Source organism: Cydia strobilella, chromosome 19 (genome assembly GCF_947568885.1).
Source record: "Cydia strobilella chromosome 19, ilCydStro3.1, whole genome shotgun sequence".
In the NCBI taxonomy this organism is placed as follows: domain Eukaryota; kingdom Metazoa; phylum Arthropoda; class Insecta; order Lepidoptera; family Tortricidae; genus Cydia; species Cydia strobilella.
In genome coordinates this window covers 3,982,467-4,010,204 of record NC_086059.1, presented here as the reverse complement: position 1 = coordinate 4,010,204, position 27,738 = coordinate 3,982,467, and the positions used below count along the sequence as shown (strand labels likewise).

Below are 27,738 nucleotides of genomic sequence, written 5' to 3'. Positions count from 1 at the left end.
TACTTTGAATCCTAAACGAAGCGAAGGATTCTATAATAGAATCCCGAGAGTAACGAGGGATTTCAAAGTAGTATCCTGAGCGCAGTGAGGGATTCAAGTGTGTTACGCCCAGGATGGAAATAATTTTGCTACTATGTCACACATACTGCTTTTCACATCACCTTTGAGGTAGTTATAATGTAAAAAAATATTATTTAAGCTAAAAAAATAATGTAAAAATAGTGTCCTAGAACAGAAAAGTGTTACTTTGATCCCTCCTAGCAGGGAAGAAAAAGCCCTTTTTCCAATTGGTGAGGTGAAATAGTTATTTTTTATACAAGGGTGCAAAGTTGTATTTTACCCGCGAGTGTGGAATTAAAACACGAGCTAGCGAAAGGAGTTTGAAAATTCTAAAATAGAATCCTGAGCGTAGCGAGTGTTTCAACACACGAGAAGTAAAATACATTTGCACCCGTGTGTAACACAAAACTTTTCCCCTCACTATAGCGAGGAAAGTGCAACATTCACAGGCGTTAGATCATCTTCATCACTGGAATTACTTATTTTTTTACGATATTATAACAGAAAACACTGGAAATTCTGATTTTTACGTGAGTCGGTGAGAAATGTTTTTAAATAAAAAAATTGTTGACAATGTTGACATTTCTGTTCTGACGTATGAAATGTCAACGATGCGTTTTGAAATTGCATCGACTCAACTTGTGCGTTCAGAATTATATTTATATAAATAAAAAATCTAACGTTTCTTATGGAAATTTAAGGTTTATGACTTAAAATTATTAATTAAAGCTAAATTTGGTCTTTTTTATTAGATTCTCAAACCATTTATTTAATGACATTTAATATCGAACGAACCATTATTATGAGCGTTTTACGTTTTGTTATCTGTCAAGTTACTCAAACAAGCTCCATCCAAGGTCAAATTACTGTCCCCACTAGTGGATAAAATGCGTTTTTCCCCGCTTGTTTTAAAGGATATAAGACGGCCTTCCGAGCTAGTGAGGGGAAAATAAATTTTCACCACACACGTAAAGGTTCTCTTTATTCTTCAAAAACTGATGAGATAGTTTCATAGATAGATAGATAGATAAATTATTTATTGCCACAACAAGGGTTTTTTTTTTCAAATTATTTTTACACACTTATGCTATACTTAATCTAGACAATTTATGTATAATAAAGTTCAAATTACATATCTACGTGACAATAGGACAGTCTCAGCTAATGTGCTGGAAGCCCCGCCTTTACTGCGCGGTTTCAGCGCTGGTTTTCAGCCTGCCCGAATTGAGGCGGTGACATAGGACGACTGCTAAGTACTAACATATTATATTATTACTATATTTTATGTACTTATTTATACGACTAAAAATTACTAACGAAACTGAACCAAATTAAAGAGTAAATTTAACATTTCATTTTGTTCACAAGAGTGCCAAAGTAATTAGATGCAATTTTTGTGTTGTTTTCTAATGGAATTGGCTTTTAAGTGTTTGAGTGATAAATATTAAATAACGTTCACTTGGATTTTATCTGTGATGTTGTATAATTAATATTTTTCTCCCATTGGTGTGGTGAAAATTTCACGTTTCCGCTACGGAGTCCTACGATGAGGTAGAAGGAGCCGGGAACTCTAGTGTGGTGACAGAAGCCTTCTCCAGAGCGAGAACGGTGTGTTCTTCTCCTAACTGCACGCTGACGTTGCGTGCTTTGCCCCTGCGCATAAAAAACAACAGAATTGTAAAAAGAAAACTTATATCAGTCTGACTAGGTAAATATATTTCTTTCGTGATAAAAAATCCAAAAATAAGAGTAGAATTTTTAATTGAGTTTCTCCTAAGGGCATAAATATAATTCCTATTTTCAAAAATATGTGTACGCTCTTACACCTTAGACAATAAAGTCGTGTTCACATATTTTTGAGCCATTTGTCTGAATCGATATTTTTGCCTTCGACTGTACAAGTACAACGTCTCTAAAGAAGACACAGGTTAAAATTATGTATTTCAAAACGGGCCAAGTCTCTAACAACTTTAAAATAACTATAGCTCGAACCGAATATAACCAGTTACGCGTATCTCAAGATTACACATACATACATATAATCACGCCTATTTCCCGGAGGGAAGGCAGAGACCACGGATTTCCACTCGTTACGATCCTGACATACCTCTTTCGCTTCCTTCACTTTCATAACATTCTTCATACACGCTCGCCGGTTTAAGGTGCTCTTGACCTGGCCTTTCATGATCAGAGAAAGTCCGCCGAGGACGGATGATATTGTCTATCTCCAGATCGTATTTCAAAAAACTTACGTATTATAAAGAACGACAACAACAGTATTCCTCGGAGTCAAGAACGCGACGTGATCAACCGACTTCTCCAACAGACCCTTGTGTTCCTCCACGTCCAGCCTGACGGAACCCCTCGGGATCCACTTGGAGAAGTGCCCCATGGCGTAGAACATGGGCTGCTTCACGAACTCGTTGTTCTCGGGGAACACGATGATGGGGGAGTCCACGAAGTTCTTGACCCAGTTGGGTCCCCCTTGTCTGTTTAGGCACAGGTTCCAGTCGATCCAGCCGACGAGGTTGTAGTTGAGGTCCTGTAGTAAAATGTTTCCTTTATACTAACATAATGTATTTTAATCCAGTCACAGTCACGGTGGTCCCAGAACGAGATAGTCGACCGAATCCGCAGGACCCTGTACACCAAGCTACATATGTAAAGCCTGACCAGGAATATATGATCACGCGCCATGTTGCGGAATTTCATAGGAACCAAATTTTTCATACTTAACTGAACTGTCACCACATACATGAGAATAAACAGCGCCCTCTTGACAATGATCATATATTTCTGGTCGGGCTTTACACATTATGGCGATAACTCTTCATAAAGCCAAACACCGGCAGAAACGGCAATACATCGTCAGGGCTCTTAAGGTGTAGTGAGTTCAGGGGCCCTATTCGAGATGCACAACTGTCAGTTTCGGCTTCAACATCAGTTCAACAGTGGAATGAATCATTTGTTCATCAACTGTGGAAAGTATCATTTGGTTGTACACCAAAACTCATTCATTGAAAAAATTATGCAACAAAAATCAACTTTGTTTTCTTACTACTATACGGTTTAAAATGGCTCTGAACTCTGCGTGGTTCGGTTTGGTTTCGTTGTCACCTAACTGTGGATTGCTAATGTCAAATTTACCTATTCGACAACACACGATTTCTTCCATTCAACTGAAGTTCAACACGAAACGTCACTTAACGCATGTCGAATACCGCTCCAGGTCCTACTCCGGACTCTACTCTTTGTCGACTCTACTGGCTGAACCTACTGCACCTTAAGCCAGGAGGCTAACGAAGCAAGAAGGAGGAATCAAGCAGGAGGAGGAAGGAAGGAGGAATGTATATTAACGATAGCTATGCCCCTCTGTTAGATTTTTTCGAAAAAAGTCAAACGAAGGGTTGGCTGTGGTTAATGTACAATAAATTGTGTAAAAATAAAAATTATAGGACCTTCTTACACAGACTGATTAAGTCCCACAGTAAGCTCAAAAAATATTTTCTATAATGTCAATATCCAGGTAGGAAAACGGGGACCTTTGTATACATTAGCCTACTCATGTTACTTTTGAACTTTCAATTCAGAAAGGAACTCCCATATCATCATAATCATAATGTAGTAAAGTGACTTACTTCCAAGATGTCATGGATGTAGGCCTGGGCACGTGACCAGTCGCCGAGCGATACTTTTTCCAACTCCCAAGGCATAGAGCCTGTAATCAATATGTAAAATTAAATAGTTTGTGTGTGGTTTTTATTATTCATTGATGAATTTCGATCGTGACGTTACGTTCGTGGTCACAGGCAGACTCGCGAGGAATTGTACTTGTATCAACATCTTCTTGCTTCTTGCTTGTTTAAGTCCCGTCCCGTGTTAGTTTAAAAATTATGAATGTTATATTATATTCATTTAAAAATGACGATAATTTGTTATTACTAACTATAATTTGTAATATTTGTATGATCGCACTTAAACTATCGTGAGACATATTTCAAAATATTCATGTCGCCAAAAGCGACTAAAAATAATAGTGAGTAAAAACCGTACTGATAAATATATTTGTATGAATTTTTTTGGAAAATACATTTATTTACATACAAGATATATACAGTGGTACTACGTAAACGAAATTAATAACTAGCTTAAATCTAAAATAGGCCCTTGAGGCATTGTACCAAGGATGCTGGCGGCATTTCCCCGCTGTATCGCAATGCTGATACGTTGTGCGAGAAAGCCGCCAGCTCTTCGGTCACCAGTTACGTCAACCAGACGCTTCGCGATTTCTGCAAACAACTTATGCGCGCTGGGACCCCATGGACCTAGAGTTTCAACTCCAAATGGAACGAAATGATACTCTCTACCGAGGCTCTTATATTTATTACGTTTTAAAATTTCGGCGCTTTCCGCCGCTCCGCCCGCTTTTACATTAGTCCGTTGGAGGTGGGACGGTGCCAGTGTGTCTACGCAGGTAGCATCCCACACCAACATCCGTCCCAAGCTCCAAGGAACCAAGGACATCCCATCGGGCCTCTTGCCATCATCTCTGATAATGCCAGTCGGCTCAAGAAGAGCGGGTACATTGATGGTGGCAAGAGACCGACGGATTATGTCATTAAGCGACGCATGTCTTGAAAAACGGCCGGCACTTTTTTGACAAGGTAATCCATGGTGTCCCAGTCGGTCCACGTCCGTGCCACAAGAGCATATGTGTGGCGTACACACCGAAACCCCGAGTCGCAAACCAGTCGCCAGTCTAAGGGAGGCCGGATCCAAGAAAGTACCAGTATTAGGCGAAGGATGGGCATGTAGCCAGTAACCCGCTTCCCGGGCTCCGACCGCCAAAAGCCTCGCGCGGTCTGGACCTGTACAGTTGTTTAGGAGAATATTGTAAGTTAAATCACAGTAAACATTATCCCAACTCCTTTGTGAATTTGGGTTGTCTGGAAATTGTTTTCCCGGGCAAGCAATTTTAAAAGCATTTTTGGCGTCCTCAAAGCCCGCAATCTCACAGTTTGTGGGCAAAGCCCTTAAAATATTTCCTATGAGACCAGACGTGCTATGAGTGGACGCCAAAAAGGCTGGGGAAGCCACACTGGAAATTTTGCGAATTCCTAAACCTCCAAACCGAATAGGGAGGGACGCTTGAGACCAGGAAGGCTCACTTAGCTGAATGTTTAGAATAGTCTCTAAACTAATTTTGATCAAATCATCTAAAGGCGACAATAAATTTTGATGTTTCCAAAAAGGACAGCAGCGGAGCACATATGTAAATTTAGGGACAAAAAGACAAAATTTAAGAATCACAAGAGCATAATGAGGGCTAATTTCGAGTAAGCGATTCGTGTGACTTTTGAATTTAGTTATGAATGAATATAATATATAATAATATGAATTTTATTTGTAATTTAATATTGTAGCATTCCTTGTGTGCATTTTAAATCTTTTTTTTTTTTAATAATAAATCATTACCTTCGCAAGCTTCAGTGGCAATGATGAACTTATCTGGGTGATTCTTAACGGTTTCCTTGAGTATAAAAGCAGGTGTGAACTCGTCGGTATACCAGTGCACACCTATACCGTCGATCCAGTTCAATACTTCTGGATACTTATCTACCATCTGTGGGCAATATTTATTTTAAGGATATACCTATAGTATACACAGGGCCGGATCTAGGGTAGAGCGAGTGGAGCGGCCGCTCTAGGCGCCGGATGGCAAGGGGGGCGCCGAAATGGCAAATGAGAAAAAACATAAGTTTTAAAAGACGCGAGTGTGACGCGGGCCCAAAATACGGTTTGTTTTGCTTTTGGGTAAAAAGCTTCAACGAAGGGCGCCAAAACCCGATTTTGCTCTACCCTGATCAAGGACTCGGGCCGGCACTGAGTATACATATTACATATACAAAATAGAATACAATAATAATCCTCTTTATTGCACAACCTCAAAATAAATTTACAAGGAAACACACAATAATAAATGGAGGAAATCCTTCAAGGTCCAAGCGGAGATTACCGTCATCTCTCTCTCGGTAAACCATTTTTACCTCTACATTAATTATCTAGAAGTACGAACAAGCCCAGTGAGATAGCAGCATTTCGTTTAAATATGGATTTATTTTTCAAAAACTTCGGTGTACTAATATTTCCTAAAAATATATTGTCCTATTCCTATATATCGAAAGACATTTCAGGAGCTCATCTTACCAGTTTCTAAACAATACATTGTCGCGACTGGACATGCAAACAGGCCAATGAACCTTCAGCAATTAAAACATAATATTCGAGACACAGTCACTGAGATAACGCAGGAAATGTGTGAATATGTGATGAAAAAAGCGATGAAAAGGGTTCATATCTGCCATGCTGCTAGAGGTGGACATTTGTCTGACATTATTTTCCATGTTTAACTGCCGGCCCTAAATATTATATTTAACAAGGAATACTTAATTTTTTTATTGTATTTCATAGAATAAAATTACAATACTAAAGTGTATACCTGTTATTTGGTCGCCCTGTACTTACCACATTAAACCATATTGGAATAGTGACCCTCTGATCATCTACTGTTATAATCTTCACGTGGTTAATATCAGAGGAGTTCTTTATCGTAGGCCCCAGGTTGTTGATGATCCACTGGCCCTAGTCAATATAATCAATATTTAACAAAAACCAATAATGTTCAGTACTTATCCGACACAATTTAGGTAAAGTCCAACCGGTCATTTCCATTTCCATCTAGGGAAATTCCGTTCCTATACACCAGCGTATTATTAACCGTCGACTGTAGAGCCACCACCTACTTTAACATAATCCGTTTGAATAGTTTTATTTTCTGAATTACTATTGCGGTAACCGAAGACAATATTAGTGTAAGATCGATTGAAAAAAGGCGCTCGTGTTCGGAATTTCCTGCAAATGGATTTGGCCGCATTGATTTACTCTACGACACACTGACATTAAGAATAAGAATAAGAATAAGAAATATTCAACATTAGAACAACTAATATTAGGTAAATGCAGATGACTATAGTAGGTACGGATTTAATAACAAACCGAAAGGATTTACCATTTTTCCAGGTGTCCAACCCAAATCTTGGAATCTCGTGAATGGTAAAAACGCGTTCTGAGGCTCATTGGTAGTGGTGACTGCCCAAACGTCGATATCGTGCTTCTTATATTCACGTATGAATCTGAAATAAGATACCTGTATATTATACCTACTCGTATACTCGTACTTATTACTGAAATTAGTTCATACAATGGTTAAGAGGCCGGTGTCGATTTTAGTCGAAAAAATGTAAAATTGATAGATTTAGTCGATGAAATTGTACACCTTTTGTTACCAAATTGAAATAACAAGTACTGGTTTCTATTAGCACGTCTTCTTATCTTGCCTTTTATCAGATATTTTTTTTGAAAACGGACTCACTAAATTAGTAATGATTTTTTTTCTGAAGGACGTTTAGGCAAACGCGCGTAAAGCACAGATTTTGTCGCTCTTATTTATAAATTTCGTAAAGTGGACTGCTAAAAATGGTAAATTTGTATTATGCATATTCTGTACTTGACCTTTATCAGATAACATTTTTGTTATATGACTTAGAGTTCGAGGAAATGAAAGTTAAACGAATTCAATTTTCTCCAGAAATTCACTTCAAAACAAGTGACAATTTCTCTGCAAAACCGACTTAATTTCAGCGTAATTTTGATACTTAAACAATCTACAACATTTGCTGAAACTATTCTTATACATCAATTTGTATAATATACCACCATAATTTTTTGATGAATTTTTAAAAACTGCCCCTTCTCTTCATATATTACTGGTGACGCACGCTCGCGACCTCATTATGAGAAAACGTGCTAATAGAAACCAATACTTGTTATTTAGATATTACGTAACAAAACGTGTATAATTTCAACAACTAAATCTATCAATTTAAAATGTTTGCTCCAAAATCGACTACGGCCTCTTAAAGTTAGGTATAAGGCCAGTAGGCTCTTTGAGCGACACTGGTCGACGCTTGCGTTTTATAAAACAGGTTACAGGCATCTTAAGTCTATAATAATGGGCCTAGATCTTACTTGGCGATGTAATCGGCGTAAGTTTGCATAAATTCTTTCTTGATAACACCGGGGCCCGAGGGCTTCTTGTTGGTCTTCATCCATTTCGGCGGCGACCACACGGTGGCCACGATGTGTATGTCCGCTGTTGCTACTTCCTTGATGTGCTGGATCATCGGGATCTGCATTGAAATTGACAATTAGGTATAAAACATTTCTGGAGCACTTATAAGATTTGGTTATGTAAATTCTGTGTTGTTTAATCTTTTTCGTGACGCGATGAAGGAGGTTTGATAAATTTATTTGTGTCCCCTTCTGCCCTGCTGTTTGTCACCACTGTAACCAGTTCTGTTTTTTGTTATTAAGGCTTTGAGCTCCGCGATCCCCATATAGACCGGTGTACTGGTACCTCTCAGGGGGTCATAACATGATTCATAGATGAAAAACATTGTGCTATCTGAAAGTCCTTTCGTAAATCACTTTTTAACCACATGGAACTGGTTTTCGTATAGATATTTTGCTGAGTAGGTAACCAATTTACAAAGCCTAAGTTACGATAGATCACGAACTACGTTGTCTCTCCTTAACGCTGATGAAGTTATCTCCTTCTTGCTCAAAACTTTGCCTTTAGTAATTTCTTGGAGCAGCTGTGAGCGCTCAGCTCCAGGGCCCGCTTAGCGCCCGAACAATTGAGTCGAATGGTTATGGGATCGCAGGCGACTTAGGTTATCAAACCTTTTCGACGCCGTGTCAAACACAAATGCAGTCAACCAGACGCCACGTCAGCGAATCGTCAAAACTGAAATTGAACTTTATGCATATGCATGTAGGTCTATGTTGCTCTGTGGTCTATGACCGATTAATCGGTCTTTGGCGTTGAACCAACGGTGCGTATATATCGGTCATTGGCGTCCAAAAGGTTAATAATTAGTTAAGGAACCGAGGCTTCCATGAGCTGTGGCAAAAAGGCGGGACCACTCGAGGAACATGATGATGAGTAAAGGATATATTTAAGTGGTAATTGACCTTATAATTGAGGTCCTCCGGCGCGAGCGTGTAGTTGGTGAGCTGTCCGTCGTTCAACGGCAGCTCGTTGTACGCGTAGAAGTGCGTCGAGAAGTCGCTGCCGCCGATGGGTACGCGCAGCATGTTGTATTCGAGGCCATTCTTGCCGAAATATGAACTGGGTGCAACATACATTGAATGAATCAGTTAATAAGAGTAGTTAAAAAGAGGTTGTGTGTATTGGTTATCCATAACTTCCATAAGGATAAACTGTACGAGGAAATGTCTCTGGGCATTTACCCAGCAAGGACCTAGGACGTGAGCACTCTTATAGTGAAGAGAGTTACCTATACAGTTGAAAATTATAATTATTGCTGATGTCGCATCCTTGTTCGCCAGACACGTCGGTTCTGGGTCGTCGAGTCATTTACTTGGGCGGCAACTGGTTACCAAACTCAGTTGCCATCGCGGCCGGAGGGCACATTTGTGAGTTAAAGTCTCCTTGTTAAAAATGACACTTACTTGATCAAATAGTTTTGTAAACGCGCAGACGAGAAGTTAGACCAGTGTAAGCCGGCCGCGTCCGTAACCGCGCCTCCGAACCCCTCGATGGTCTGACTCTTCTTTGATGAATCTATCACTAGAGTATGCGAAGCTGCTACATCTGAAAAGCACCTTTTTACTAACTCAATTGAGTCATTCCACATTAGCTCTACACGGACTTGGCAAGCGAAATTTAAAAAAAAAATTATATTTACAGTGTCACTTTTATTGCTGCAAAGTCTGTGCTAACATGGTTGGCGCGAAACGGCGAGAGTATCTCGCCGTGACATAGACTATCCGCCCCCCTTTAATTCATTTGACAAATCAATACACTTACTCCATTTGTAGTATGAATTAAACTCTCCTTCATGTTTCTTGAAACGTGATCCAGCCTGAAACGCAACATCATATACAACATTACATTATAAATAATATATTTGACCTGATATACAGATACATTGTATATCAATATTTTTACACTAGCTGAAATGGCGTCACATAATAAACAACTCGAAAAAAAAACTATGAAGTTGACCCAGCTTTATCCAAAACAACGTTACAAGGAGTTCGAAAACGGCAGTGGCGTAGTTAGGCGTGTGGGCGAAGTTAATTAATACTAAATAAATAAATAAATATTATACGACATTCTTACACAGATTGACTAAGTCCCACGGAAAGCCCAAGGAGGCTTGTGTTATGGGTACTCAGACAACGATATATATATAATATATAAATACTTAAATACATAGAAAACACCCATGACTCAAGAACAAATATAAATGCCCTTACCGGGATTCGAACCCAGGACTATCGGATTCACAGGCAGGGTCACCCCACTAGGCCAAACCGGTCGTCTAAAGTGGGCCGTCGTCCAAGTTTATTAATTCGTGGTCGTCCACGGCCTCGCGCGAGGCCTTCGGGCACAGTAAAAGAATAGGACCTCGCACATGCGATTTCGCCCACGGCTAATTAGTTCACTCTACGCCACTGGATAACGGCCTGAAATTTTTACAAGCTTTTATTTAACTTGCAATGTACCTATGTAAGTATGTATGTAATATGTATGTAACATGTTTGTAAGGGTCAAATCATGCAAGTTAAATTTGACCCACTTCCCGGTTTCCGATGAAGCTGAAAATTTGCTTACATATGTAAATCGGGTGACAATGCAATATTATGGTACCATCGAGCTGGTCTGATGCTGGAGACAGGCGTTGGCCATAGGTATTCTGTGATAAAACAACGCAACCTAATTGTGTTTGGGGTTTTTAGAATTGTCTCGATGAGTATTAGTTGCCCATGGAAAGAAAAGTACAGTCAGCGATAAAAGCTTGTACCAAAAATGAAATTTTTGTCAAAAACTAATTTACACATAGGTATGTAAATCGGATGACAATGCAATGTTTGTGATGGTCCCAACGTGGTAAAGAGTTTTCAGTGTATTGAAAACTATAGTACCTAATTTCGTACTATACATTCTGTAGGTTCTGTACCCAAAGGGTAAAAACGGGACCCCATTACTAAGACTCCGCTGTCCGTCTGTCTGTCTGTCCGTCTGTCTGTCTCTCTGTCATCGCCGCCGATCGCGTGCGTCTAGACCGCGGTAGATAGTTATACAATAAACGATGACTCACGCTAGACCGGGCCGGGCCCTGGCCGAGGCGTCCGACATGTCATTTTCTATGCCGGCTGATCGGTGATCACGTGGTGCTTTCCATAGAAAACGAAGCGCCGTAAGCTCCGGCCCGGTCTAGCGTGAGTCATCCGAAAGTACCTCGGAGGAAGTGTAGGCGACATATTTGCCGGTCGCGGGCTCTTCGCGTGTGATCTCGTCGCAGTAGGTCGTGTTGCACACGCACACCACGGACCTTTTCTCTATCTGGCGCGGTGCACATGGTTTGTCTGTGAACACATATCGTCATAGGTACTTAGCTAAAGTAAGGACGCTAACCACGAAGAATTTTCTACATTCACCTGTCATTTCCTATATCTATCGCACGCACATAATTACAGAATATCAATAATAATATATTTTAAAACATTAAGGCCGTTCCATCGGTTTGCCGCTGTCTCTGTCACATTTCGCAAGAAAGAACGGGAAAGAGCACGCGCGCCAAGTGTCCATTTTGATAAAATTTTATCGATTTTTATTTATTTTAAAATCAATTACCCTACAATATCGAAATTCGAAAGCTATGAAATTACTATTTAAGTTAATATTGTTTTTTCTTCTTTTTTTGTTTATAGTATCACATAATAAATAACTGAGTAAAGTTGGATTAAAAGTCCGAGTTAGAGGTTACTTTGGGAATTAATTGTATCGAGCTAAGTGTCATAATTCGTGTATCGGAAGCTATATTAAAGATAATATAGTCAAGAACTACATATATGTTTTCCACGTCTACGAATATCAATGCCTCTTAGAAAAACATGATCATATAAGGAGATTTTTCGCTTTCTGGCTCAGGGAACCGCCTTAATAAGTAAAAAATCGCGCACGAAGGATTCCGTACCATTACGCAAAAAACGGTAAAAAAATCACGTTTGTTGTATGGGAGCCCCACTTAAATATTTATTTTATTCTGTTATACATCTGTGAAAATTTCAACTATCGAGCTATCACGGTTCATGAGACAGCCTGGTGATAGACAGACGGACAGCGGAGTCTTATTAATAGGGTCCCGTTTTTACCCTTTGGGTACGGAACCCTCCCTACACCCTCAGCACCCCGAATTATATAGAAGTATAATAACAAATAATAAACCTAATATCAAGTATATCAACCATACTCAACTGGTTACTGATTACAAGGCGGTGACTCACTATATAACATACAATGTATGAATTAGGTTTAGGTAGGTACAATATTATGTACCTACGACTGATACTGTTATCATCCATAATGTGCTCGTATAGTTAAGTTAAATATCATCTGAACTTTTTTCACTCCTACATTCCGGACCAAAAAGTTGAAACCATGTTATGACATATGAGGAAAGGAGGATGAATGCTTCTCCAAAAAACCGTCCCCATTTCACTCTATGGATATTGACATTATGGAAAATATGTTTATACAATTTTATGTAAGTATATTAGTTTGTGCCCATTAGTTTGATTTCTTTTTCGATTTTTGGATTTTTTCGATTTTGACGACCGGTCTGGCCTAGTGGATAGTCACCCAGCCTGTGAAGCCGATGGTCCTGGGTTCGAATCTCGGTAAGGGCATTTATTTGTGTGATAAGCACAGATATTTGTTCCAGAGTCAAGGGTATTTTCTATGTATTTAAGTATTTGTATATTATAATTATATATATCGTTGTCTAAGTACCTATTCAAAACACAAGCCTTCTTGAGCTTAGTCAGTTTGTGTAAGAATGTCCTATAATATTTATTTATTTTATTATAAAAGTTAGGAGAGAAAAGCAAATGCCATACCATTTTTTAAAAGCTCCTTGCTCTTAAGTACCTAATTTAAAAATCGAGAAAAAATCTAACGAAGTTTATGTGTTTTTTTGAGTTATTTCGCTTCAGTTTTGAAGCCTCATTAACAAAAACACACTTTCAATGCGTCTAGGTTATAGTATTTTTCAAACTCGAAGGGTAGGGCGACACATGTCAAAAAGCAATTAAAGGGTTGTAACAATACAAATTAGAAACAATTTTCTACGAATCTCGATTAAATCTGCAAAGAAAATACAATAGATTTTTTGGTAATTATATTCTAAGCCTCGAAGACTAAGCTAAGCTTTTTTGCCCTATTGGGATTCAAGTTATTTTGGTTAAAAAAGGATGGGTCTGAAACGTCAATGGCATGAAATGAAAAAAAAAACAAATGGCACCGTACCTTTCGCGTTTTTAAAAGTCTTGTTCATAACTTTTCCAAATTTCAATTCGAGAGCGTAAGTATTAGTTCGCGCAAAGAGAATATATAGGATAGAGGGGTACTCTCATAGTAAATTTTGTAGTCACAGTAAATTAACTGCCATCTATAGACACACGATTATAACTAAAAATATACAAAAATGTATTGTATTGTATTGTGTAGTGTATTGTATAGTGTATTGTTGTTGTTTTTTATTTGTATTTATTATTTTTATATGATTTTGACCCATGTTCTTTCACTGATAGGTATGTCTTAAAATTGTTATAGTTATTTGTTATACAAGGGTGCAAAGTTGTATTTTACCCGCGAGTGTGGAATTGAAACACGAGCACGCGAAAGGATTCTATAGTTGAACCACGAGCGAAGCGAGTGGTTCTAAAATAGAATCCTGAGCGTAGCAAGTGTTTCAACACACGAGAAGTAAAATACATTTGCACCCGTGTGTAACACAAAACTTTTCCTCTCACTATAGCGAGGAAAGTGCAACATCCACAGGCGTTAGATCATCTTCATCACTGGAATCACTTATTTTGTACGATATTATAACAGAAAACACTGGAAATTCTGATTTTTGCGTGAGTCGGTGAGAATTGTTTTTAAGTAAAAAATTTGTTGACAAATGACAATGTTGACATTTCTGTTCTGACCTGACGTATGAAATGTCAACGATGCGTTTTGAAATTGCATCGACTCAACTTGTGCGTTCAGAATTATATTTAACATCATTATAAAAAATCTAACGTTTCTTATGGAATTTTAAGGTTTATGACTTAAAATTATTAAATAAAGCTAAATTTGGTATTTTTTATTAGATTCTCAAACCATTTATTTAATGATAATTAATATCGAACGAACCATTTTTATGAGCGTTTTACGTTTTGTTATCTGTCAAGCTACTTAAACACGCTCCATTCAAGGTCAAATTACTTTCCCCACTAGTGGATAAAATGCGTTTTTCCCCGCTTGTTTTAAAGGATAAAAGACGGCTTTCCGAGCTAGTGAGGGGAAAAATAACAAACAAAACCGTCAACGCCATCGAGTATAGGCCAAAGGTTGGTATTGGTGGTAGCGCCATCTGTGCGAGAATCAAAGTTTATATTCACTTGATTTCCGAGGCACGATTTTTAGGGTTCCGTACCTCAAAAGGAAAAAACGAAACTTATAGGATCACTCGTGCGTCTGTCTGTCTGTCTGTTTGCCTGTAAGTTTAAATTTGGTATACATATGTAAGTTTGTGACCCAAAGACGGACATGTAACGTAAATAAATGAATTTTAAACACGGGGGCCACTTTTGGGGGGTAAATGAGAAAATAAAAAAATAAAATAATAATAAACTATATCGTGTTACATATCAAATGAAAGAGCTCATTATGCTCATTATTAGGATAAACAGTTTAGAAGTTATACAAGAAAACTGGCAAAAAATTACCATCCCCCCCCCCCCCGTTATCTCCAAAACTACTGAATCTAAAATTTTGAAAAAATACACAAAATAGATCTATACCTATCACCTAGATCACAGGAAACCCTATAAGAAATGTGCAGTCAAGCGTGAGTCGGACTTAATTACTTAGTTTTTGATCCGACCCCTACGGGTTTTTTAAAGACATTTTACTCAAGTTTCACATAAAAAATACATTGTTTAAATTGTGTAATGAACCCTTGGAACACGAGTCCGACTCGAACTTGGTCGGTTTTTCCTTAGACTATTCATCTTATACGGAGTCGGGTCTTTGGTTCTCGAGATATTCAGCTATGTGGCAGACAGACGGACTGACAGAATCGCACCATAAGGGTTCCTACCTTTTCCGCACGGAACCCTAAAAATACTCAATTTTTTAAACATAAACGGTTCTTACCAGCAGCGACGATTCCCAAAGTAATCAGTGTGAAGATTGTCACGGCGATCTTAGCGGGCGCCATTTTAACGTCTCTCCAGCCCGACTGCCGGTAACGAACTGGGTAGTGGGTTCCGTGGTGTTCCGTAGTCCGTAGGGCGTAAATTACTTATCTACTTGGAACAGCTGTGTAACCATTGACTGTCGTAGTTTTGCGAAAACTGTCGATAAATTATCGGTAAGTACTGTAATGTTTGCTATGTTTAGTTAGTTTAGTTTTACGTATGTACGTACATAATTGTAAAATATGAGAACCTACCTATCGGCCCTATCGCATTACCGGCAAATTTGGAAAATAGTTTTACATAATTTGATGTATATTAACCGGATGTATGTTATGCGGTATGTCTGACTTTTTTCGATTCTTTGATTATTGTAAAAATTAGGAGCGAAAAAGTATTCATACAAATTTTTAAATGCTTCTAACTTATAATAATTAAAAATTTAAAAAAATCAAACGTAGTGGCATAGCTGTGGTTGATATACAACAAATTGTATCAAATTATTTTCAACAATGTTAATATCCAGAGAGGAAAATGAGGACTACGTTTGTATGAAAAGGCAATTTCGCGTGGGTCCTCCACTTTCGTCTTAAGAGTCCCCGGCAAGTTCGGTTCTCCATACAAGCGTAGTTAGGCTCTCATTTTAAAACGACTGGCTAGATTGCTCTGAAACTTTGTACTTACAATAGAATAAGGTATATCTAGGTCTGAAATTAGTTCACGTAGGTTCAGATACAATAGTTAAAAAAATACAGCGAATTTAATTTTTTCATACAGAACTTGTTTTTGCTCTATTTTGTTTGTTTTATATACTAGAGCTATATAAACTAATAACAGACCTAGGTTAGTTAGATATATACCTCATGTCATTGTAGCTATGTGCAAAGTTTCATTACAATCCAACTCGTAGTTTTAAAATGAACGAACGAAACGAAACTCCGTTTGTATGGGAAGGTGAAATTCGGCCGAGCTTGCCGGGGACTCTTAGCCGACATTTGTACGAGTATTTTCCTCGGGAATTTCTAATATCTAAGCATTACATAGAGGAGCTATACGCTTGCGCCCGTGAGGGACAGAACATACGCAACGGTACAATATGATTGGTCGAGTACATTTGTAGCCCACCATAAACCATAGTTAATTTACAACAGGCAAGGACAAACAATAACAGCGCTTTCTCTGCTACTCCTACTGAAAGATACATAAGACTATCCTGTTCGGTCATTTCCCCCAACCCCTCATGCCTGATCCAGTTATACTAGATTCATGCGTGACAATAGTATTTTTAGTTTGTCAAAGGATTGTCTCATTTCAAACATAGACAGAGATAATCATACTATCTTTATCATACACTAGTACTAGCACCTAAAAGAAAAGGATGAGTATAGTTTTTTTTGTTCTTATTTACTGATAATTTGGTTTGACCAAATATAAGTTACTATTGACTTTTTCTATCAACGAAAACGTCATTCAATTCTGTATCAGGCGTTTTCTATCTCAAACGGCTCTCGTAGGCTCGATAAATATTGGAATTCTTTGTCGATGCAGTTTTTGGAAAACGGCAAAGTAATTGCCCAAGTCTTGGGGGAATTCCCTAAGTCTACAGCTCACAGCAGAGCTCTATCTAAATACTAGTTTCTCTCTCTCTAGAGCTCTATCAAAGTTAAATAACAGATAGCAGCATGAAATTATAAGAGGTACTCGTAATGTTGACTGGACTCGGAAATAATACACATTGAATAATAAATTATATTTTATTACAATAACGTATAAAAATAATTGCCACTATAATCTAAATTTCTATTTACACATCACATTCTCACATGAATTAATAAATTAATTTCCTTTTTTTATATAACTTACACAATTTCCGATCTCTTACACTTACAGATTTCAATACAAAAGTTTTACATACCAAATTATGTAGTCAGGCCAAAATAACTCTGCAGCGATTTTGGTAGCACAGACTGTGCAAGTGTTATTTTATACGTCATAATTTCTTAGGTTTGACGTTTAAAATAACACATGCACAGTATATGTGCTATCAAAGTCGCTGCAGAGTTAGCTTGGTCTGACTTTAAGTAGGTACAACATTATTTAGCGTATCAGCCTAAAATAGAATAAATGACGTTGACGACAGTATTTGTACAATTGACGTACAACGATGACATTGGACGGTACAATATTTGTTGCTCATTTCAAAAACACTTTTCCCTACTCCTCGTTTAAATCAACTTTTACGCACATCATCTTACATTTGTACGAAACATTTTCTTTCATGGGTTCTTCCAAAGCTACAACCTTTTCAAAACGTTTAGAGGCGGATGGTGCCATTTCTTCAGTTCTCGCTCGTGGAGTCTGGCTCAGCTTGTCGAGAGGTTTACCTTTACTCTTTAATGCATCCGTTAATTTTGTCAGCAACGGACTTTTAGGCCGACTGGGAGCACTTGCTCGACCTAGTGTCCGTGGAGTTGTTTTCAAAATTGGTTTTGGTGTAGTCTGGGATTTAAGTTTTGATACAGGTGACAAACGCGACGTTCCTGTTTTGATTGGTTTACTAATTGGTTCTGCTGATTTTCCTTTTGAAAGAGGTCGGAGGGTTGGAGCGGTTTTGCTCGGAGATGTCAAGGGTTCGCCTAATCGCTTCGGAGCAGTTCTCGCTTCTCCCTTCCCATGCCATGGTGTAGGCTGGCGTACAAGTGACGGCTTGAAACGATTATTGGCGGACACTTTAGGTTTTGCAGTCGTCGGAAATCCCTTGGATTTACCAACAGGACTTGGACGTTGTGTCGTAGAACCGAAAGTGATCGTAACTTTACTTTTTGTTAGAGGTTTTAATTTTGGCAACAGCGGCTTTTTTAGATCTTGCAAGCCTTTGATTGGCTTCTTAGAGGTTAGTGACAGAGTCGGGCGTTCGATACGGGTTGGGGTCGGCGAGCTCGCTGCCGAAGACATTCTAAAGGATTTAGTGGGGCTGTTTTCTCTGCCTTTTGAACCTCGCATAGAATTTGGCTTTGCGATTTCTATTCTAGTTCTAGGCTTTGTTACGGTAGAAGCTATTTTAGGTTGTTTCCTTTGTGAAGCAAGTACCGGTTGCTTAGCTTGTAATATTGGTATTGCTTTCTTCGGTACGCTCATACTCCTGTAACTCATAGGTAACGGTATAGCAAATAATTCAAAATTCCTATTTCCAGGAGGGGACAAAATTGATCGCAGTCTCGCAGGATCTTTGATCTCGTTGTGAATTGATTCGAGCCGATCATTTAAATCCGTATGTAAAGCATATAACTTGTCATTGATATCAGCGTGACGATCGGTTAAAGATTGAATTACGTCATTTGGGTGGGGAAGTGGGGGTAAGTCGTTTATGGGACTATTTAAAAGGGCCGCTTTTAATAATGTTTTCTGGAAATCTTTTGCAACCTGGTCTGCATGTGGTATTAAGTTAATTGGGCTGCTGGCTTGTAATACTTGTTTGAAAGCGTCTCGCCCGGTAGAAGCTACTGGTGAATTTAACATATTTTGTGCATGCTTCTGTACTGTTGCACTTATATCAGAGAGAGTTGGGGCGTTTAAAGAATTTTGAATATTTTTCATAGTATTTTGAGTTTGAGATCGTAGATTATCAACGACTGTATCTAATGAAGTACTTGGCTGTAAGGTATTTTTAAGGATTTGTGGGCTGCTGTTCGTTATTGGAGAATTCAACACTTTCTGCGCACTTTTCTTAATAGATGTGCTAATATCAGATAGAGTCGGTGTATTTAAAGTTTGTTGAATGTTTCTCAATGTACTTTGAGTATGAGATCTAAGATTACCTGCTACTTCGTCTATAGTAGGAACGGCTTGCATAGTACTCCCTAATAAATTTCCTGCGGGAGTTATAGCAGCAGAATACTTTAAAATATTTTTTGTACCTTTGTGGATTGAATCACTTAGGTCAGCCAGTCTAGAAGTGTCTAATGTTTGCTTGATGTTATTAAAAGTATTTAAAGTAGTACAAGTATTATCGACTGCAGCATCCAAGGAACTCTTCGGTGATTTTAAAATACTATTTGAATTTTTTAGAACATCACTAGCGACTCTGGGAGACTTCAATGTGTTGTGTAGATGTTGGATCGTGTTTTGCGTTTGTGATCTAAGGTTGTCTACAACAGAATCGATTTGTGAAGGACTCTGTAGAGTGTTTTGTAAGTTGTTTCCGCCCGCAGTTAACAAATTGTTAGCATTCTTCAATACATTATTGTGTACTTCAGCTAAAGCAGAAGGGTTGAGTGTTTCATGAATACTTTTTACAGTGTCTTCCGCGTGAGATTTTATTCTCTCAGCTAAGTTACCCACCGTATTACTTGCTTGTAAAGTTGGGCTTTTGGGAATATTCAATAAATTCAATGCATTCTTATGCATAGTTGAAGTTATGTCAGCTAAGGTCGGATTACTATTTAATGCACCACGAGATGATACAAATTGAGCGCTTTTGTTAGATTTCACTTTAGGTGTACCCGTCTTTGCTTTTTTCTGTGGCCCTATAGTCAGTGTAGTGCCAACAAGACCACCATTATTACCTAAGGTTGAAGCTAAATTTAATGGTTTCAAATCTAATGACTTGGGAACTGCTAGTTTAGCTTTATATCTATTCAAATTCAGCCCTGGCAGGTCTGGTGTATGTGGACTAGATCCTAGTAATGATGGAAGGGGTTTTAACTGGATGATATCTAAATTGATGTCCTCCAATGGCTTCAAAGGTGAGAAAATAGAAACAGGATCAGAAGAACTCGGACTGGCAGATTGTACAGGATTCACGTCTGAAGCAAAATCTTCTAATTCAGAAGAACCATCGTCGTCGTTCGCCGTTCTAGCCAAACCGTCTAGAATTTCGGAGACCCGAGTTCTAATGTCATCTAAAGTAGGAATATTAGTATTTAAACCAGACAAATCTGGAAGATTGAAGCTGGGGGTACTAAATATGTTGAGGTCGTTTATCAAAGGCGCTGGTTGCACAATACTTTGACGCAATTTCGTCCTGAAGTTGTTAAGATGTTCTACTAGGGATTTAGAATTTGGCCGTAGTATATTGATAATTGGTCCGCTTGTTAACGGAATTGGTCGAAGTATATCCATTATTGGGTCACTTGCCAAAGTTTCTAAGTCGTTTTCAGTATTTACATTATTTACAGAATTACTATCTTCAACTTTAGCTTGTTTGGATGTTTTAAGTAGATCGCTTGGGCATAATGTTTTGTCTGTTCTATTGCTGTCATCAATATTCTGATTAAGGTCATTCTCGGTTTCTTTTCCATCCATACCAAGGATGTTATCAATGTCACTTTCATTCGCTTCTTCTGATATGGTGTCGACTTCCTTAGATTCCAGGAATTCTTCGTTTTGCTCTTGTGCTCTCTGTTCATGATTTTCACTGGCCATTAAAATAGAATCAGATATATTTTGAAGATCTTGAAAACTGACTGCTTCTACTGATGCACTTTTATCCTGTAATCCTTCTTCGATAGGATTAAAAGATGTAGGAGATATTAATGTTGATCCTACGCTAGATATTTGGTCAATGTTTTCCTCAGACCTTGTATCTTGGTTTCGTGCTTCCATGGAGTCTCCTTGAGGAGATATCTCTTCAACGTTGTGTTTTATGCTATCCAGTGCATTTATGTTACTTTTTTGCAGGGCTTCCAATTTGTCTACCACATTTCTTCTAATTCCCTCCAGTGTTTTAAGTGGATGAAGTGCTACTGGCTCAGAATTACTTCTATCTTCTGCTTCGTTTATTTCGCTTAAGTCAACGGAACCAGGAGGAATATCGCTAATATCTTCTTGAGAGATTATTTGTATATAACTCTCGCTTTCTTGTACTGGCGTTTGTGTATCATCTATAATTTGAAAATCTTCCGAATCATCAACTTCTTCATCTTGAAAGATTTCACTGCTTTTTATCTGTACATCTTCAGCGCTATTACTATTTAAAATATCTGTACTCTTAGCTATTAAGTCATTGGCCTGTTCATTGCCAGTGTCATCTGTTTCAGTACTAGAATCTAGCAGTGAATCCTCCAACTGCTCCATATCTACTCCTACAGAGTTATCAGTTCCAGGTTTCAATCTGACGCAGTTATCGTCGGATGGACTTGGAACAGCGTCTAAAATGTCCGTAGTTACCGGTTTTCTTTTTGGTATAACTTGTATATTGGCAGTCTTGGCTTTATTTAATTTGTTTAAGACATTTGCGATTTTAGACGGTTTTTTTGGTAGGTTTACAGGCTCTCTTGCCTCTGTTTTTTGCAGTGGATGTAATTTTAAGCTAGGTATAGTATTTTTTGTTTTTGGTTTATTGTTCAGTACATCCAAAGGAACCAATTCCACGTCCCTCAGTTTAAGCAGATTTTTTAGTGGAAACGATAACCCAGGTTTCTCATTATTATCCCGACCAAATAAAAGAGACTGTAACGGACCTGTATTTTTTGCGCTCTTCTCAGCTATCGTTTCTTGGTTAATGGAAGGAGATGTGTTGCAATCTAAATCATTTTGACCATCCGACTGACGGTTGAAGTTATTCTCCGTGAGTATATCATTATTCTCTCCAACAACTTCACTACTGATTTGGTCATTCACCGAGTCTGTCCTGGCATTTGAATTATCCATCTCATTACGATTTAAACTAATACTTCCTGGCTTAATGCCTAAGTTCGCACCACTTATTATATTGTTAATATTCTCATTTATTGTTTTAGGGTCTAAACTGAGCAAATTAGGTTTTGCTTTAAACTTAAGCTCAGGCAAAAGTGTATTTAGATTATCGTCTGCTTTAACGACACTTTCATGCACATTACTCGCAGCTAAACCACTGTCACGTTGTCGGTGAAGCATACCACTTGGCAAAGGTAGATTAAGTATGTCCTCCAAACCTTTACTTGGAGTCCTATAACTGAGAGAATTCCCAGGATTACCTAAGAGAGAATGTATACATCTAGTTTCTTGTACGTGAGATGCTTCAGGTATGGCATCACTGTCATCCATGCCTCTGGGACTTACTATTACTGTGACTACGTTTCTGGCTTCCTCTGGTGCACCATCGATGAGGTCGGTTAGCGACGCCACGTCGACGGTTGCTCTGGCAGCATCTCTTTCGAGGGCGTCTCTGTACTCTTCGTCGGTGGCCTCGCGAAGAGTCTCCAGAACTGATGAGGCGAGACCGACTTCCGGATGCAGAAGCGGTTTTGATTCCTCTTTAGGGTTTGACCTGGAAAAAAGGATGGTTTAAGCGCTAGCAAAAATCTACTTTTTCAATTTATTTTTAAAAGTGGAAAAATTACTGCCTTGGGTTCCACTTTTAAATTTATTCTAAGCTTAATAGCATCGATCGCAGACGTTTCTGCTTGTTAAAAATTAATTTACTTTTTCAATATTCGTCAGCGTCATTATTACAGATATTTAGGCAACTAAGCTGCGATATATGTGGATGGGTTAATTACCTTATGACATTTAAAAAAGAACGGACCGCTTGAGGCGCAAAGTCAAAAATTCCCTGGACAAATTGTTTTTTTACTTCTATTACAAATTGTTTTTTTTTTCTCTGTATTCATCATCTTTCTCGCGTTGTCCCGGCATTTTGCCACGGCTCATGGGAGCCTGGGGTCCGCTTGGCAACTAATCCCAAGAATTGGCGTAGGCACTAGTGAAAAATTATATGTACAACACGAGAGCAAAGTTATTTTACATTTCGTGTTTTTGAGTCCCTCGCTACGCTCAAGTTTCTAACATAGAATCTTTCGCTTTCTCGGGACTTTCCTCTCTTGTTGCACAAACAACTATTGCAACTGAGTACCTATCTCGTGCTCGTGACTCACCTCATGACATTCCCAAAAGCACGGACCGCGTGAGGAAAGAAGAGCGATGCGGCGCCCTCGGAGTCGGCGTCGCGAGCGCGGCACGGACAGTCGTCCACGCCATCCACGCCGCGCGCCACGGCCACGGCGCCGGGAGCAAGAGTAGACGCCGCGGCGTCCATAGGGATGCCAATGACGCCGGGAGGACACGGGCAACACATCTTAGTCTGTGTTTCAGTAGCGTTGTTGTCATCTTGTGCTGATATCTGGTGGAGAAAAAGTGGTGTTATTAATTGCTTTTTGGAGCCTGTGTACAATGCTGAGCAAAGGTTTCTTTTCATTGGCCTAAATCAAAATGTTTATTCTGTAAATAGGCTTAAAACCCTTTTACATGTCAACTTATAAAATTTATGTATATGTATTTTATTTTAACATAAATGCATCCTTATCTTCTACGAATTCCTTAACAGTATAATAAGCTTTTTGTAAAAGCTGTGTCGTTTCTCAATTGACTTGAATTTATTCGTTGACAATTTCGTTAAATTAGATGACAAATGACATATTATTTATTTAAACGGAATTTCGGAATCGCCAATTTTTTATTTATTTCTAGTGTTAAAATTGTGTAGGTATGTCAATATTCAATTTATACATGTCGATATTTTTTTCTTACATACATTATATTTTCGTAAATATTTTGGAAAGTAACAGTGAGAATATTGTTTCTTTAAATTTATCTTTAAGAGACACTCGTGTTCCTAAATTATATACATGTATAACGAACACCACGTTTCTGTAAAACTAAAATGTTATTAATGTCAGCGGCTTTGCCCCATAATAAAATGCCGTAAGACATGACGCTATGGAAATATCCCAAATACACCAGCACGTTGGAAAAAAATTGGAAAAAAAATCGCACCCTAAGGGTATTAAGAAAATTTTACAGCGGCAGTTAAGCCTTAGGGGGCTTTGTTTGCTGTCATAATTTTTAGAAAATATATGTGTTAATAAATAAATGAAAAAAAAAGGAAATTATTGATTATTCACTCCCAGATTGTAATGTATGAATGACCACGCATAACTTTTTACAGAGTAGTCCGATTTTGATAATTATTTTTTTTATTGGATAGGGTATACCTAGGGTACACCTCAAAGTTGGTCCCATATAAATTTGGAAAAAAAACCTACCCCAAGGGTGGGAAAATAGGGGTGCGTAGATTATAGCCACGAACAATTGTAAAATAAAAAAAAATAACAAAAAAAATTAACCGCCGAAAAAACTGAAAAGCAAAAAATAATAAACCTTTTTTATAACTACGTTTTTAAACTAATGTCCTAAGTATACCTAAGTTATTTGGAGTCGGCGCAAAACAAGCAAATTAATTAATTACTTTTTTTTTTTATTTATTTATTCACTTTAAATATTAATACAACTTTAGCCAGCATGCCACTATTGTAAACCTCTAGGGTTTATGTAATAGTTGGCGAGATCGCGCGGTCCGATCCGCGTTTGCTTAATACTACCTATTATTCGATTATTACATGCTTAGTTTTGATTTTCGGACTAAATTAATCTTAGAGTTTTGAATGATTCACGGTTAGTTTCACTAGACTTATATTGACCGGGATATAGACCGTGATTACCTTGATAATCACCGTGACCGTGATTACCGTGAAGGTAATCACGGTCTATATCCCGGTCAATATAAGTCTAGTAAATTAATCTTCTTCTTCTTCCTCGGTCCCTCATTGCTGAGGATCGCGACCATGTATGCTCCGTCTCCATAGTGTGCGGTCATAAGCCATATGGGTCACGCGCTGCATGTTGCCGCCAACCACTCCCTTCACACCATCAGTCCATCTCGTGGGTGCTTTTCTTCGCCCGCGCTTGCCATCCATTTGACCCAAGATAATCTGCCTTTCTAGGTCATGCTTACCGCATGATATGTCCAAAAAAGCTGAGTTCTTGACATATTGTAGAGAGCCGTGTGGTGATTTTCAGCTCCTCTAGGATGGACTTATTGGTTCTCATAGCCGTCCAGGGTATGCGTAAGAGTCTTCGCCAACACCACATCTCAAAAGCATCGATTTTTTCCCTGTCGCGACTTTTCAAACTCCATGTCTCGGCACCGTATACGAAAATCGAGAATACCAGAGATCGAGTCAAGCGCACCTTGGTTGCTTCTGTTCCTCCAGATCTTGTCGAGGTTCGCCATAGCACTTTTGGCCATACCAGATCTACCACAGAATAACTAATAGTACTACCGTACAGAAAATTCACTCCTTCACAAAAGCCAGATTTAGGTATAAAATTATACCTACACTCGCCGCCTGCAAGCAAAATTGAAACTTATAACCGCGCACGAACCGTGAATCTTCTTTGCGCGCCGCAGTTTTATGACCGAGCTGCGAGTGTCGGCACGGGGTTGTCACTTGACAAGTTTTTGTACCTATACCTACTGATTTATTATTTTTAAGATAAATATGTAGAAATTACAAACGTTGATTCCGTAAACATAAAATTTTTAGCCGGAGATAGTATGTCTGATTCTCACGGAAGTAGGTATGCCACAGAAGTACTTATTCCTTTGAAAATATGTCGGTCAATATAATCCGGAATTTTTAAAAAATAAAAATTCTGCTTCCTTGTTCTTCCGTTTATTCAGACATCCGTAAACAGAACATTATTTTTGATACAGATTAGATCGCGATTTAGGTTTCGAAGCCATTGCGTATTTTCAATTTTGCGCGAGCGCCACGTGACACGACTATCGTTCGAGCCGAACGGCAGCCCACTGCCATCCACCTGCCCGGGCGGTGCGCCGGCCAAATATACCTAAACTGCGCAGTGACACCCCCCAGGATCTACGGCGTATTTCGCCAGCGCAGCCACCGTCACAGGTTATCAGCGACCCGAGATACACAAACTCACTCACTTTCTCATATTTCCTGAGTGCATCGGTGATGGTAAGTAGATTGGCTCGGTCTATCACCATTACTTTCGTTTTGGAATGGTTAATCTTAAGACCAAGCCTAGCACTCTCAACCTGAATTTTCTTCAGAAGAGTTGCCATCTCCTCTTCGCTTGATGCCACTATCGTCGTATCGTCTGCGTATCTCAGTGTCACAATTGCAGTACCTATCTATAATTAAATACATGAAAAACATAAAGGACGAATTTTGTTTTTAACATTAATGCCAAAGGACGAATAGGAAATTCAAAAAAATTTGCAGGTGTCGGTGAAAAATAAATAATATTCCAAATTTTTTTTAAATGTTCCATGAATGGTGCCGTTTATACGCAATTCATGTAGGTACGTGTTATTTACATAGAAATATGCTAATAAATTTTATTAATTGTAGATCTATATGTAAGTTATATGTAATATATACATTCGATAAAAAATCGATAAAGAGACGTAAGCAAAATGTTTGTGTTTACATAAATGTTAGGTATGTCTAGTAAGTAGGTACTTATAAAAGTACTTATAGTTGCTAGTGCGATACAAAATCCTAAAAAAAATCGGTCAAGAGGGTTCCGTAGATTCCCGTCCGTCAAAATAGACTTTTTCCAAAATTCAAAAACGCCTTAACCTGATACCTACCATACATAGACATAGTATATACCATTTAAGTAGTTACAACGCGCCACCGAGCGACCGGAGGTAAGAGAAAGAATATTCATATAAAATTTGGGCAGCATAGGACTGTTTTCTCTTTCACTCCTTTAAATATCGGTATTTCGCCATCGCCACCTATCTATGATGCCACCGGGTCGGTGATAAGGACAAAGCATGGCACTATTTTCTCTTTCCTCTTATAGGAATCGCAATAAGACTATCTTTCTCTATCAAAGAGTGTCAGGCCCTTGCTACCATACCACGAGTCACTGACAGTGTCAACACTGACACTGACCATTAATTTACTTTCTATACATCTCGCTCGCACTAATATGTAAGTACGATTGATGGATCGTCCCTGGCCAAATAATAACAAAAGAATACTCACATTGTCTAATATCGCCAAACTAAAAACCAAAACTGCCCTCCACCACATTTTTCCACCGCGGTCACATGGAGACCCAAATGAAACTTTGTCATCTCACCTTTGCTTTATAATATTCGGTTAATTATCTCATGTAATCTGTAGAGATAGCCTATAGAGATAATGATACGCAGCGCAGGGCACGGTATGTGTGACCGATAGGGTGGACGTGACAAAATTGCTGATTCGTCAAAGATGATTAGTGTGTCTATTTATCTGGGTTACCAGTGCCTTGCCACTCGTCTTTTACTGTGACCGGGTCAAAGATTATATAGCCTATGTCATGATCATGACTAAGTTTTAAGGGGCCCACTGACTATCAGTCCGCCGGACGATATCGGCCTGTCAGTTGTTCGGAACTGTCAAATTTTTGTTCTAACTGACAGGCCGATATCGTCCG

General features: G+C 38.6%; 2 protein-coding genes across 2 annotated transcripts; both read right to left on the bottom strand.

Moving 5' to 3' along the window:
* Positions 1-1,136: 1,136 nt before the first annotated feature.
* LOC134749981 (lysosomal acid glucosylceramidase-like) lies at positions 1,137-15,512 on the bottom strand. Its single transcript, XM_063685017.1, has 12 exons — positions 15,419-15,512; positions 11,450-11,577; positions 10,013-10,067; positions 9,655-9,796; positions 9,154-9,310; positions 8,149-8,309; positions 7,130-7,253; positions 6,586-6,702; positions 5,536-5,683; positions 3,699-3,778; positions 2,313-2,602; positions 1,137-1,713 (listed from the first exon to the last, which is right to left on the bottom strand). The coding sequence occupies exons 1-12, from the start codon at positions 15,480-15,482 to the stop codon at positions 1,602-1,604; spliced, it is 1,578 nt and encodes a 525-aa protein (XP_063541087.1). The 5' UTR covers positions 15,483-15,512; the 3' UTR covers positions 1,137-1,601.
* Positions 15,513-17,673: 2,161 nt separating this feature from the next.
* LOC134750288 (uncharacterized) lies at positions 17,674-27,497 on the bottom strand. Its single transcript, XM_063685449.1, has 3 exons — positions 27,303-27,497; positions 23,316-23,560; positions 17,674-22,708 (listed from the first exon to the last, which is right to left on the bottom strand). Exons 1-3 carry the CDS (start codon positions 27,348-27,350, stop codon positions 17,674-17,676), a joined length of 5,328 nt encoding a protein of 1,775 aa, XP_063541519.1. The 5' UTR covers positions 27,351-27,497.
* Between the last annotated feature and the right edge of the window lie 241 nt (positions 27,498-27,738).

What these genes read in the sequence shown, in the direction of transcription:
- LOC134749981 (XM_063685017.1), bottom strand. Translation starts at nt 15,482, where the DNA reads ATGGCGCCCGCTAAGATCGCCGTGACAATCTTCACACTGATTACTTTG. An exon ending in TACGCCGATTACATCGCCAA is followed by an intron (nt 7,254 to 8,148) that starts GTAAGATCTAGG and finishes ATCTTATTTCAG; the next exon opens with ATTCATACGTGAATATAAGA. An exon ending in TTCCAATATGGTTTAATGTG is followed by an intron (nt 5,684 to 6,585) that starts GTAAGTACAGGG and finishes TATTGCCCACAG; the next exon opens with ATGGTAGATAAGTATCCAGA.
- LOC134750288 (XM_063685449.1), bottom strand. Translation starts at nt 27,350, where the DNA reads ATGTGGTGGAGGGCAGTTTTGGTTTTTAGTTTGGCGATATTAGACAAT. An exon ending in GTTTGGCGATATTAGACAAT is followed by an intron (nt 23,561 to 27,302) that starts GTGAGTATTCTT and finishes TTTCTCCACCAG; the next exon opens with ATATCAGCACAAGATGACAA. An exon ending in GCTTTTGGGAATGTCATGAG is followed by an intron (nt 22,709 to 23,315) that starts GTGAGTCACGAG and finishes CCTTTTTTCCAG; the next exon opens with GTCAAACCCTAAAGAGGAAT.